The sequence below is a fragment of the Anticarsia gemmatalis genome, chromosome 15 (genome assembly GCF_050436995.1).
Source record: "Anticarsia gemmatalis isolate Benzon Research Colony breed Stoneville strain chromosome 15, ilAntGemm2 primary, whole genome shotgun sequence".
NCBI classification, from domain to species: Eukaryota; Metazoa; Arthropoda; class Insecta; order Lepidoptera; family Erebidae; genus Anticarsia; species Anticarsia gemmatalis.
In genome coordinates this window covers 10505902-10520423 of record NC_134759.1, presented here as the reverse complement: position 1 = coordinate 10520423, position 14522 = coordinate 10505902, and the positions used below count along the sequence as shown (strand labels likewise).

Genomic DNA, 14522 nt, shown 5'->3' with positions numbered 1-14522 from the left:
TAATAAACTAATGCGTTTCATTCCACATTTTTTTGTTTATTCCCTATTTACTTACAATTACACAAAACTGAACACATGGATTACACACAATTCTAATATAAACTAATCATATAAAAGTAATATTATGAAGGAACAATTTACAAAAAAGAAGCAAGTTTTACTTCCGTAAGCATACTTCAAGTCAAGTCAAATCAAGGAACCATTAAATAATTTTACAAGTTAAAGGTTTAACATTAATACCGTTTAAAGCGTTTAGCAAACAATGCTAAAATGATATATTTCTACTCCAATTAAAATAGCTTAAAGTCCAATATACTAATTAGAATCCAATTTAACTCATAAGATACCCCCTTGATGGAAAGTGAAAACATTAATATAAACATAATTGGACAACTCACACACGGTCATTTGATTCCAAACTAAGCAGAGCTTGTACAATGGCAACCAAATAACTAATAAACATACTTATATACTTCTAAATACATTTATATAGATACAATAACATCCAGGCTCAGAACAAATGCTCGTGCTCATCACACAAAGATTTGTTCCGGGTGGGATTCGAACCCACCACACGCGGCGCTACGGTTATTGCGGCGAGGTGACCACTTTAACCACTGCGCCAAACTACTAGTTAGGGGTTCTTGTGGGATACTTTTACATAGCTAAGACTCTTTCTGCTGCTAGATTATATATTACCTATGAGATTATTAGTCCCACGAGGGCTATCACGTATTTCATATTATGACAAATATTAGAAAACCAATTTGCTGTACATTGTTTTGTTTCTTAGATTAAAGTGATTAACACGTTATATCAAAGCAGCAATGTACTGAATAGTGACCATCTATTTGACGTACACTAGTTGTCAAATGAGATACGTGATAAGCCCGCAGAATTTGATTTCGCTTTACATATCCAATAAGACGTAATGGGAAAGTTTAGATTTCTATTAAATCAGGCAACTGCTTTTTCTCATTGGAGCTTAGTTATACCACCCTAAAACCAATATTAACAGCAAAACATATTTTGCATTTCATATACCCCTGGCCTCAGTTTCATTTTATAACAGGTTAATATAAACAAACAAAAATCTATTATACAGTAGCTCGATTCTCTACTACTATCGAATACCGACAACCGACCTGTCATCGAGAAATTTTGTATGAAAATCTGATCAGCGCCTCTGACGGGTGTCGTAGGAAGCATTTTGGTAGTACATTCTAAATATCAAAATTTCGATGGCTAGCCGGTTGTCGGTAGTCGATATTGGTAGAGAATCGAGGTACAGGCAAGCTCAAATGAACACAAGCAACAGTATCGAAACAGAAAGATAAGCTACTACTTATACCAGTTACTTATTTCTAAAACTATTACTAAACAGTGCCCAGGGTTTCATAGCAATATTCACATTGGGTGAAGGAGCGTTATAATACCCTTGAACAAGGTCTACTAATGATATAGGACATTTGAACTGATCACAATTGTCCAGAATCTTCCCGAGGCGTTGGGCTGAGTCGTAGATCGCGTGTTCTATCGGCTCTGATGATATCAACTTGGTTATTGGCATCCTGAAAACATAGTAAAAGGGTTTTAAATACATCTTACAAATATAATAAACTAGCTGACCCGCGCAACTTCGCTTGCAACATAAGAGAGCATGCGTCAAAATTTTCCCCGTTTTTGTAACATTTTTTACTCGTACTCTGCTCCTATTGGTCGTAGCGTGATGATATAATAATATAGCCTATATAGCCTTCCTCGATAAATGGGCTATTTAACACTGAAATAAATTTTACAAATCGGACCAGTAGTTCCTGAGATTAGCGCGTTGAAACAAACAAATAAACAAACAAACTCTACAGCTTTATAATATTAGTATAGATGAAACATAAACATGGTTCTGTCAGATGAGAGCACTAACGGAAAGAGGCACTTTGTGCACTTTATAAGTCAAGTTTTACGAAATCCTCAGTTAATACTTGGGCCATTGCATTACCATAAATTTTGATTTTTAGTCTCTTGTGAGCACAAACAAGATTGTAACGTGAAAAAAAACATTGTTCTTAGCTATTAGGTACTTACGTAAACAAAGTTCTGAACATTTCTTCAATCATATTTCCACCATGAGGCACGAGTCTCTGCGTTGTCTCGCACAAAGTCTTCAAGACGCACTCTCTCCCGCTGTAGCCCATGCTGAAATTATAAGTCAAAAATAATCATTAGTTACTACGTATTACACTCACCAATGTTATACCTAATACAATCTGTATGTCTGTTACCCTGAGGCTAAACCATTAATTTATTCGAAATTAAGCATAATAATGCAGAGATAGTTGAAAACTTGAGATACTAGTAAGATACTGTTAACGTTTTTTTAGTTGTAGTCTTAAATAGACCGCGTCGCAGAACAGTTTGATCCTTCATCCTCCTAAAGAAAACATTTTCCTTCGAAACATAGGATAATTGCAGCAAATAAAAGCCACTTTCAAACTTACCTGTCTATCACCGTCTCCAACTTCCTATAAAGTTCTCTGCGACTCCTCCTCTGTTCCATAGGCCTTCTTCCTTTAAATCTTCTGTAGAAGGCTGAGGTTTCAGTGGAGTTTGGCAGCTCGTACGCAATACCCCAGTTTAGACCCCATGTCAAGATACCTGGGGATGAACTGGGGGCTGGCTGGCCGATTACGCCGACTGTGACGCAACCGGCACACTGGAATTTAGAACATCTTTTGTTATTGTAAGTATATTTCTTTTAGTAAAAAGTACACCGTACTCACAATAGTAGTAGTAATACATACTACTGCCACAGCTACTGGCAAGGACTTGAAAAGACATTTGAAGTTTATTGTGGCGTGAATCGAATGATAACATCTTTTATGTTTAAATTACACTTACAGTTTGGTATTCAATAGTGTCTATAGTAAACCTGGGTAGCTAATGTAGCTATATCTATTTTTATAGTGCTGAGAAAGTAAGATACATATTATATTCAAAGACCTTCTGGCGGCTTGAATACCCTTAACACCAGGTTGACAATTAAAAACGCGATAAGTACATAAATAAAAGGGTAAAACTATTTTGTTAGATGTTACACTTAATTGTTGCCATTTAAAACCCAAATATTATACAAAACAAAACAATTCTCTACTTTCTTTCATCTGTATACTTCAGAGCGTGCAACGTGCATGATACTGTAATAAAAGTTGCCGGATAAACAGAAATGATATGTGAGAAAAAATATGAATATACGACGCTCGTAAATCGTATGTAAAACATAAAAGTGCTCTTCAAAATTTTTTGAATATAAAATTGTGAAAAGTAAGTAATCCACCAAGTTTTATGACTCTTGCTGCTTTCTTTATCTAAAAGAATTCGTGTAATGTATCTAAAACTCCAGTGGTTGTAAAATATCCAATTATAACCAATCAGATAGAATGTATCGAGTGTGATAGCGAAGGGAATAGAGTAATGTGCAAAGATATTGCAATTGAACATTAGAACGGAATAGTGTCTGGCAAAGGAAAAAGTGATGAAAACAAATCAAAAATGTTCTATCTGTTAGAGTCAAATCGATACTTGCGATTATAAAAGTAACATGAACGATGTAAGGTTAAATAAACGTTTTGCTCTGTTACTTAACTTAATTCCAATGTTAGTGTTTCCATGCGTCATTGATTACACTTACATAATAACACTTACATATTATAATTTCCTAAAATTTTTTTTTTGCAATGAAAAAGCGGTATTAGATTGTAAATGAAAAATCTGTTCTAAGCTAGCAATAGCAATAATTTAACCTTTTCAACACAAGTACTAAGAATAAAAACATTATAATAACACAAAAGATAGAAGTATTATAAAAGATAAAACAGCAACTCACCGAAAAACTGGAGCCTTCAGGGAACGCGACATACCGTTTCCTCCTCGAGAGAATCTTCGAACCATTTCCCGAAGAACCACAAAAGCATACCAATATCAAAATATTCAGAACACTGTATCTCACATACATTTTGGAATGTTTTCAAACTCGTGTACCATGTGCCATAGATGGGTATAGTAATGGAGATATGGCTTAGCTTTTAAACCGGGTTAAGCTTAGTAACGGTGTATGTGATTTTCATGTTGCACAGCTAACTGCGTCGACACGAAACGACATACTGACATGAATTCGAAAATATTACTGATATATTTTGTTTACCGAATTTATTTATTGTAAAATAAAAACATTAGTACGTTTCGTATTGATTCTTGTTTAAATGCAGATCACTGTATTGCTAATGATTTTGTCAAATAAGAATCAGGTAACCACAAAATGTTTGACAATTTGACAAAACATTTCAAGAAATGTTCTGTAGATTGGTATCACTTCTAAATTAACATTAAAAACATTAACGTTTATTTTTTTTTATTAAAAACACTTTTCCCTCGTTTGCGTCACGCAGTCGAGTAAAAATAAGATTACTACACTAAAATAAGCCCTTTCGGATAATGTTGTTTAAAAGAAATGATTCAGTTTCACATGTTTTGGAGATCCCTCGAGAATATCATAACGGTTGCAAGAGTATATCTTCATTCAAACGTGTTCACGGCTTCTTAGCACAATAGTGATAATTGAACAGTCAGAAGTGGTCTATATAATTTAGAAAATGACGTTTTTGGTCACGAAATTGATAACAGGTAATCGGTAGTTTTGAAAACCGAGTTTGAGAGAAATGGTTGGTTAAATATAATTAATTTTATGACTATTGATTAATTTCAACGTTAACCTTGATTTGAATAGACGTGCTGAACAAATTAATTTTGGGAAAAAAATATTTAAACATGGTCAGCCTGAAATTGGGCCACGTGGGTAACTTTTGCATGTATCAAATTCCCAGTGTCAAGGTGTAAGAACTAAAACGCTTTTTTTTTATAATATTTGATATAATGTGTGAAGACTGTCACATGACTCTCAAAATTCTAAATACTTACGTCTTCTAATAAAAATGCTGTAAATCATTTGGTTGAAAGGCACAATGCGTCGCATAGTACAATTTTTCTACAAACAGGTGGTAAGCTGAATTTCAAAAAAAATTAACATATATTTTTGTAAATTAGGTATGTATTCAAGTAGGTATTTTAGCCCCGAATTATCGCTGAAAAATTAACACCATAGAAGATAGACGAACATGTTTATTTAAAAATAGCTGTTAATTTATAATTTTAATATTGTTATTCCAACAACAAAAGATCAAAAACAAAGCCCCCTTTTGACATCTCATATTATTAATTAAAAAACGTAATTTCGTTAGTACTTCCTTTTGATGATGATATTTTTAACAAAATTCACATTTGTTCATCAAAGCAGACGAAATTTTTTGTCACAAGCAAAACTCTAATGATAGCGTTATAAACACAATATTTTTTTTAAAACCGTCGTCCTTATTTTGAAAAGGGAACCCTTTTTATATTTTCCATTCACCCCTTTCATTCGTCGTTGGTGATTTACACGAATGAATGAATTTACATTTTCTTTACAAGAATTTGTTCTTGTGGAAAAATTCATAGAAATCAAGTGTCAATTGAGCCTAAAGAATGATAGACAAATTGACGGGTAGAACAAGTGTATTAAATATATTGTTTTTAGCTGTAGTGTCTATACATAAAATATGAATTACAGAAACACACAGGGTAATGTAAACAATTTTAGTAAATAAATTATTTTTATTATCTTATTTTATGTATAAAATTCAATAGAAGCAAAGATATTTGCGTAATAAATAATCATTCATATTAACAACTTCAAAAGAATCAATACAAGGTGCTTTTAACATAATCACATCACATTGACTCTTGAACTTGAAGTGGAGAAATTGAAAATGTCAACTAGCCAGCTCGGTTAAGAATCTAAATTCCTTAGCCGGACTAACGCCACGCATATGGGATCATTATTTCATTATTACTCAAAATAAAAAAAAAATCACCGTTAGTTGTAACGAGTTCGTTGTGTATTTACATTGCTTCATATTTTCTAAAGTGATTGTAAGTAGCATGTTATGTCAAAATGCTAGTTGTCAACCGAAACGCACAGTTCGCATGCAGAAAACGGAACCAAAGTAACTTTAATTTAATATTATAGTGACTGCTAATAATAGTATGCGTATAAGCTATCTATCTGAAAAATGTATACGTAACCGCCTCAGCTCCATCATCACGTCCTTATTTACGTCTTACTTAGAGCAGCATCAGACAATCAGTGTTTTAAAAAGATCTCTAATATAATAAACATACATTTAGAAAAAGCTATTAGTGAATAAGGAGGCAGCACTCATGTCTTCTTCGCCGGTTGGAGCCGGAGCATCATAGTAGCCTTTCATCATATCCACAAGAGATACGGGACATTGGAATCTATCACAGCCGTCTATGATCTTGCCTAGTCGATGCGCCGCGTCGTATATGTGGAGTTCCGCTGGCTCGATTGGTAGGATTTTCGTTTGAGGTAATCTGTAATGTTATAATATAGTCATCTTAGAAGAATTAAGGATTTTGCTACTATACGGACATCACAGAACATTAAGGAAGTGAACTCGGCGGCATATGAAATTCAGTTACTTTTCGCAATCAATATTGAAAATGGCTGCTTATATTAAAAGAAGAATTTTTGAATACCTACAGAGCACATTTTACTAAAATCGGTTCAACTGTTTTGCCGTGTAAGCTTCAGAGACTTAACATTTAGTTGCCGTAAACTACATATGGACTGGAATACTTACGTAAATATAGTTCTGAACATTTCTTCAATCATGTTACTTCCTCGAGGCATGATTCTTTGACCTGTTTCACACAAGGTCTTCAGAATACACTCTCTGCCACTGTACCCCATACTGAAACATAAATACAAACAATTCATATTATATTTTCAGAAAGAGGTAACACCATATTATTTTAGGTTCAGGATAAGGGGCTTAATTTTCTATGTAATACGATCGAATAGGAAAACCATATTTGATTAAGACCAATTGTGTATTTCAGAATAGTAACAGTTTTCTTCTCTCATCAGAGTAAGAAAAGTCTCTACACAACAGTAACAAAATTAAATAAGACTTTTGATCAATGATTCTATGACCAGAATTTAACAAATAATATTTCGAAACCAAATCGTCATACAGTTTAACATTTCATTCTACGTCTCTAACAAAACAAAGAAACTAAATAAACAAACAATTTCTGTATCAAAAAGCGTATTTTCCGTCTCGTTTCAGAGTCGCATTATTGAAAATAATAAATCTCTGCGAACGGAAAACGTTGGGCCGTGTCCAGTAAACATAGAAAACAGGAAACATTAAACAACCCTCATTCTTTGTGTTTTTAAAAGGCCGAATAAATGTTTAAAAGGATATTCAAAATATTTTGTTATCTCGGTAAAACGTAGAGTGTTGTATTTAAGTCCCATCGCTTATGTTTAGGCTTAGGATATATTAGATTTAAATGTACTAGAATGATATTTTAAATCTATATCTATACTAATATTATAGAGCTGAAGAGTTTGTTTGTTTGTTTGAACGCGCTAATCTCGGGAACTACTGGTCCGATTTGAAAAATTCTTTCAGTGTTAGATAGCCCATTTATCGAGGAAGGCTATAGGCTATAATATATTATCACGCTACGACCAATAAGAGCAGAGTAGCAATAAAAAATGTAACAGAAACGGGGAAAATCTTGACCCATTCTCTCTTATGTGACGCAAGCGAAGTTGCGCAGGACAGCTAGTATCAGATACAGATTTCCTTGGAAACATTATTTATCGCTACAGAGTATGGGTTACCTAGGATGGTTCTATACGTGCTACGTGCACATTAACGTGATCAGCATAGTGGCGTATAACATAAATAATGAAGACGATTTTTGCTTATAATCCTTAGCCTAAAAGGTATTAAAAATATCTGCACGAAATTTTATATGGCTAAGCGTTCCTCAGTACCATGGAGGAACGCAATTTCGTGCACTTGTCGAGAGTGGAACTCAAGGCTCAATTATTCAAGAAACCAAAAAATTATAGGTTAGGTTAGGTTACACCCAGTAAGTGGTCATTTTCTTTTTAATTGCATTGATACATACTTGTCCAATATCGTCTCTAATTTTCCATATAAATCTCTCCTATTCTTTCTCTGTAGCATGTGCTGCGTGTGATAGGGGCGGGTCTTCAATCTGAAGAACCTGGCAGTTTCCGTCGCGTTAGGCAGTTCGTACGCTATAGCCCAGTTCACAGCCCATGTGTAGATACCAGGACTTGTGTGCACTGCTATATCTCCTAGTACTCCGACTGTAAAACAACCGGCTACCTGAAAAGTTACGTTATAATTTTAGTAACATTTAAATTATCGGTACCTGATTTTTTTATAAATTATAATAGTTGGGTATACCTTAGAACTAATTTATGAGTGTCCACATAATTAATGCAATCAAACTAATTTGGACTAAAATTTACGTCTAATGATTTTGTTTCACTTAAGCTTCCGAATTATAGTAATTATTATAAAGCTAAAACTTAAAATAGCAACACCATAAAAAAATATATGTTTCCCAAAATATTTACTGGAATTCACCATTCAATAAATTTCAAAAATCAGGCATCATTACATCAAAATGTTTAATCTAATTCCTCAAATACATGATGAATTGTGACAAACCGATTACTCCCAGGAGACAACCATGACAGTAAAAGATTATTTCAACTTACCGAAAAACTGGATCCTTCGGGAAAAGCGACGTACCGTTTATGTCTTGACAAAATCTTTGATTTCGAAACATCACTAACAACTTTAGTATCTAATAAACTACCAAATTCTATACAACACAACAGAACAATAACAAGGGAATTCTTAAACATATTTAAAATCTAAGTAGCCGATCACGAAGCAAAACAAACTAAGAAAAAGCCGTTGAAATTAATTCATATTTTGAAATTCCGACAGATTTTTTCACCCGTCAGTTGTTAAGTAAAGCAGTAAAATGTAGTAAAGACGGCCAGTTCAAATAATGAGAGCGAAATGGAAAAAGCTATCAACTATTGTTCAAACATTTAACTGGTCCAATCAAATTGGTGTTAATTGGTTCAAATTGATGTCAACAAAAATATAGAAAGCGCTCGTCAGCGTGACTTGCCAGAATTTCTACCATTCCCTATATAAGTGTATGTGCATACATGTAGCACACATTTTTTGGATATACTTTCCAGAGTATTGTAGGCGTTACAAGTAACCGGTGTTTTAATATTTCACTTATTCATTTTATATTGATTAATTTAGGAGCCATATATTTATTAATTTATATTGTTCTCATATAGTTTAGCATTTAATCGGAATTGAATATTAATACAGATTTGGTTAAGTGTCACCGTCTTCGCAACATAAAAATGGCGTTATGTTGTATGAAGATTTATTTATTCTTATTTAAAAACTGTAATGCATTGTAAAGTACTTGGAGTCAATGTCCAGACAATACAAACTTCAAATAACAGTTTTTAGGAATGCCGCTAACAAACACAATGTGTGACAAAAAAGTCGGTTAAATTAGAATCAATACGATAATTTCATATTGTTTTCCTGTCTCTGACATACTTTCTTTTGTATAAGACACAAGATTTTTTAAAGCCGCTCCTTTATCGACGTTCCGATTAACACCGTTTTTCGACGTCACACACCAACACGATTCATTAGGTTTTTTTCAGTTCTGTTGCGTGTTGAAGCGCGATCTATATGTATGGTCCTATCGATTACCGAGCGTTTGACATTCTAAATGGAAAGACGAAAGTAGTTCAAGCAAGATCCGCTAGGGGCGCTTATTAGTATACAACTTTACCTAATCAGTTTTTAATACAAGTTTTGCCGAAAACTAAACGGTTTTTTAAAGTGGTAAGAAATCGCCCACTGATTACGTGTTCATAGAAACATACGGGCCAAAAATAAAACGTAAATCTTTTATCACAAATATTTTATTTCAGTCTATCACACTTAATATTGACTGCAAACTGCCAGAATAACCTACGCCGTTACGCTAGGCATTCCATTGTAAAATGCGTATTCACATTAATTATCTTATTCTATGCTAACAATGGCTAACATACAATTGCATATACCATTTACAAACAATATTATCCAAAACTACTGCTGAACGCAGTCCAAGGGTTCCGAGCAACATCAGCAGTTGGTGAAGGCGCATCATAATACCCTCTCATCCAATCGATCAAGGACAGAGGGCAATGAAACCTGTCATCACAATTGTCTATTATACGGCCCAGTCGGTGCGCTGCGTCGTATATTGAATGTTCTACTGGCTCGAATGGAAGTATCTTGCTTTGTGGCATGCTGTAAACAATAGGAGATTAGGTTAGTGGTGCTACAAGAAACACTTTAGGAAAATATAATGCCTATGTATAGAACTGCACGGTTAGACCACTTTCCTTCACCAGTTCATTAAAATCTCAAGGTGTTCTACCAATGCCTTCAACTATATAACAAGGTATAATGAATTGTACCTAATTAACATATAACTTCAATAACAACGTAGAGACACACATACATAGAACAAAACGCAGCTGGGGGTTTGAAGCCTTAAACACCCACGTGAAAGAAGAACAGCTATACGTTTCAGCTGTTTCCTTAATTATTTTTATTAGTAGACATTTCTACTTACGTAAAGACAGTTCTGAACATCTCTTCAACCATGTTCTCTCCATGAGGCACTCTCTGACTGGTCTCGCACAAAGCCTTCAGAATACACTCTCTGCCAGTGTAACCCATGCTGAAAATAAAAACCACCACATTATTTTATTAACTTAATACCATTTTAAGAAAAAAAAGCATTCCTTGAATCTCAGAATTACAAAAAGATAAATCATGTTGTTTTTTTTTTGTATTGTTGTAATGGAAAGTTGCAGAAACAATAAAATTATTGACGCAAATGCGGGGGATCTAGTGCTGATGGCGGGATAGGTGATCTGGAAACAGAGGAGAAGGAAAGCGTTGCCCAGCAGTGTAGTGCTCAAACGAACTAAAAAATTAGTACAGTCCTACTCTCGTTTTAAAAATAGTCATTTTTAATCTATACTTAATATTATAAAGCTGAAGAGTTTGTTTGTTTGATTGATTGTTTGTTTGTTTGTTTGTTTGTTTGAACGCGCTAATCTCAGGAACTACTGGGCCGATTAGAAAAATTCTTTCATTGTTAGATAGCCCATTTATCGAGGAAGGCCATAGGCTATATATCATCACGCTACAACTATAAGGAGCGGAGTAGTAAAGAAAAATGTTAAGAAAACGGGGAAAATCATGACCCATTCTCTCTTACGTGCCGCAAACGAAGTTGCGCGGGTCAGCTAGTATAGTATACGCACGACTCTATACTAACAAGAACAGTCCCTAAAACATTTGCATAATAAATATCTTAGCCGGACTTGAGCTTTAAACAAACTCGCTGACTAATGCATCTTGTTTCAACTCGTAAAAACGTGACAGCTGCTTACGTCAAGTGCATATCGTAAAACTTCATCCTAACATTAAGTAGTGACATTATACAGTGCAAGTTTGTCAACATTTAACTAACGCTTTTATAGTAAACGCAACTTAGTGGGAAGCAACATGTGTGGTTAACTGTTGCTTTTGTTTTATAGTAAGCAATATTTTGTTGTGTATTTTACAACAAAATGTTACATGTTGCGGCGTGTTGCGCAATAAATGTTGCCAACATCTTGTGGCACTGGATTGCACATTAAATTTCACTAGTTTGGTTTAACAATTCAGAGAAAAATGTGCATATAAATAATTCGTTTTCTAACAATTGCCTTCTAATCACAATCAATTCTAAAACAACTTAAAACGAGTTTTGTGATAGCACTTACTTCGATTTTTGTGGATTCTAATTATTCCGAAGCGTTCAATGTGTCAATTTTTTTACGTGACCAAACTATGTGCTATCTATATTAATACTAGCTGACCCGCGCAACTTCGCTTGCGTCACATAAGAGAATGGGTCAAAATTTTCCCCGTTTTTGAAACATTTTTTATTGCTACTCTGCTCCTATTGGTCGTACCGTGATGATATATAGCCTATAACCTTCCTCGATAAATGGTCTATCTAACACTGAAAGAATTTTTCAAATCGGACTAGTAGTTCCTGAGATTAGCGCGTTCAAACAAACGAACAAACAAACAAACAAACTTTTTAGCTTTATAATATTAAGTATAGATGTGACGAAAGCGAAGTTGCGCGGGTCAGCTAGTAAGTTATAAACTTAAGGAAACGTACATTTAATATTGACTGCAATCAATATTCCAATGCAACTTCTACTTACTTATTCAAAATGCTCTCCAACTTCCCATACAAATCTCTTCTATGCTTCCTCTGCATCACATGCTGCCTGTACCTTCGAGCGTTGGAGTACAAAGCTATAAATTCAGTTGTATTGGGCAGCTCGTATGCTATCCCCCAGTTGAGACCCCAACTGAAGGTTCCAGGGTTGTTGTGGGGTGCTGGTTGGCCGATTACACCCACTGTGAAACAACCAGCCGCCTGCAAAGAAACAAGTTAAGAATTTATGACATTGTTATTGAATAACATCTTGACATGTTGATGCAGATAAATTTTTACATTAAAGCAGAACTGAGAAAGTGATAACCAGAATTCCATTTACATTAAACTTTTGATGATTCCCCATAGGTAAGAGGCGATTTTCTGCCACATCCAAGGTAGCTTTCGGTACATTTGGAGCTAATGAATTTTCCGAAAAAAATTGATATCGTATATTTTGTTTCTTTTGTTATAGCGTAATCATGTAACAAAAGCTATTAAGTGGTAAATATTAAATATAAGATTGGAAGATCAAGAAGAACAGAAAAGTTAACTATTGGAGCTGCAGGTAATTAGTTAAAAGTAAACTCACCGAAAAGGTGGATCCTTCGGGAAAAGCAACAAATCTTTTGTGTCTCGATAAAACTTTTGATTCTAAAACATCACTGCCTGCACCATTCGTTTCTAATAATGCACTAAATCGCACACCATTTAAAAGTAAAACCAATAATATGGAAAATATTCGATACATTTTAAATTTCAAATCAAAAAAATCTCGAAATATGTTTCATCTGTTAGTTGCGAGACAAGACAATAGAATGATATGAGTTCAAATAAATCATGGAAACAAAACCCTGTCAAGATTGTATCTCTTGATTAAAGGGTTCTGTAGTTTAAAATGAGTTTTATTTTTTGTGCTGAAAAAAAGTAAATAAGACAATTCAGTTTAGGTATTTTGAAATTATTAAAAAGCACTAGCAACAACAGTAAATATTTATTTGGAGCTCGTAATCATGTTTTTTTCGTAATTTATAACTTTTTTTTATCGTAGTTGCTTTCAACATACACGAAAACCTAGATCTGTTCTAATTATAAAATAATATAGACAAATCGATAACCACCTACCTTCTTTTGTAAAAAAAAACGATTGGTTTAATTCAACTCTACATTGGTAAAACATTTTTTTTTTATTTTCAAGTTCCAAGCAGCGGTTTACGCAACCCTAAATTGAACGTCACTCGTGGTCAATTTGTTGTAACGGTCCAGTCAATAAAAATGTTGCTAAAAGGCGACCACTTTTATGTCGAAACAATTGCTTTTAGCAACCTGTGACGTCATTAAAATCTCGTACCATATTAGTCTTTCTAGACTTTTGTACGTCACACAAAATGATTTCTAAATATTGCACAACTTGTGATTACTTTTGAATCCATAAACAACTATTTTTGAATTCCCGTTGTGTTCTATTAAAAAATTGTTAACATTTGTGATGTTATCATAAGAGAAGGCCGTATGTTCGATACCTATGCGAAATATATTTTTTTTGTTATTCACAGAGTTATTCCTTACTACAAAGACTACAACACAAGAAAAACTTTTTATAAAGAAGTAACCTTTAAAAATGTACTTGCGTAACTCATATACAGGGTGTTCACAAACCGCTGTCACCCAAAATCCACCATACAACCCACACTTCAAAAATAGGTCTAGGGTACACATGCATATGGGGGTAAAAACTGGCGATGACGGATCGCAGACATTCCATTAGGCGCGTTAGGCGTGTTACACACAAGGGGGAATATCTGGGCACCATTACCCCAAATCCGTTTGTATACAAATCATGGGTGTATTGCGCTCGCGGGTAAAATCGATGAGATGGCCTACTGATAACATGTTCGTGGTGTGTATATGGTATAAGTACTGGTACTGCATTTTGAGTAGTCCAATACTTGTATTCAACGTAATCAATAGGTATTCTTACTACAAAAGTGTAGTAATAATATAAAATTGACTAAAGTTTCAGAGAGTAATGTAGTAGTTGGTGTATAGTAGTAAATGAACTACTTTGGGTAAATTAAAAAATGCGTTCATTTTTTTGATAGAATCAGATATAGGCAGAATATGTATCATGTCTGATGTTTAAGATTTCAAACGATAAAATTATCATATTATTATCGTTATCACATTATAAC

General features: G+C 34.0%; 2 protein-coding genes across 2 annotated transcripts; both read right to left on the bottom strand.

The window, feature by feature from the left end:
• Window positions 1-1203: 1203 nt before the first annotated feature.
• LOC142978878 (uncharacterized) lies at window positions 1204-4199 on the bottom strand. The gene is made up of 4 exons (XM_076123483.1): window positions 3884-4199; window positions 2499-2713; window positions 2086-2196; window positions 1204-1571 (listed from the first exon to the last, which is right to left on the bottom strand). The coding sequence occupies exons 1-4, from the start codon at window positions 4010-4012 to the stop codon at window positions 1355-1357; spliced, it is 672 nt and encodes a 223-aa protein (XP_075979598.1). The 5' UTR covers window positions 4013-4199; the 3' UTR covers window positions 1204-1354.
• Window positions 4200-6005: 1806 nt separating this feature from the next.
• Window positions 6006-14262, bottom strand: LOC142979066 (uncharacterized). The gene is made up of 10 exons (XM_076123826.1): window positions 14147-14262; window positions 12923-13025; window positions 12335-12552; window positions 10678-10785; window positions 10138-10349; window positions 9148-9165; window positions 8723-8829; window positions 8101-8324; window positions 6756-6866; window positions 6006-6486 (listed from the first exon to the last, which is right to left on the bottom strand). The coding sequence occupies exons 1-10, from the start codon at window positions 14260-14262 to the stop codon at window positions 6276-6278; spliced, it is 1428 nt and encodes a 475-aa protein (XP_075979941.1). The 3' UTR covers window positions 6006-6275.
• Between the last annotated feature and the right edge of the window lie 260 nt (window positions 14263-14522).

Excerpts from the sequence above, each read along its gene's own strand:
- LOC142978878 (XM_076123483.1), bottom strand. The coding sequence starts at position 4,012 with ATGTATGTGAGATACAGTGTTCTGAATATTTTGATATTGGTATGCTTT. Across the intron at positions 2,197-2,498 it reads TTGGAGACGGTGATAGACAG|CATGGGCTACAGCGGGAGAG; the intron begins GTAAGTTTGAAA and ends TTATAATTTCAG. Across the intron at positions 1,572-2,085 it reads ATGTTCAGAACTTTGTTTAC|GATGCCAATAACCAAGTTGA; the intron begins GTAAGTACCTAA and ends CTATGTTTTCAG.
- LOC142979066 (XM_076123826.1), bottom strand. The coding sequence starts at position 14,262 with ATGCAGTACCAGTACTTATACCATATACACACCACGAACATGTTATCA. Across the intron at positions 12,553-12,922 it reads CCGAAGGATCCACCTTTTCG|GCGGCTGGTTGTTTCACAGT; the intron begins GTGAGTTTACTT and ends GTTTCTTTGCAG. Across the intron at positions 10,350-10,677 it reads ATGTTCAGAACTGTCTTTAC|CATGCCACAAAGCAAGATAC; the intron begins GTAAGTAGAAAT and ends TATTGTTTACAG.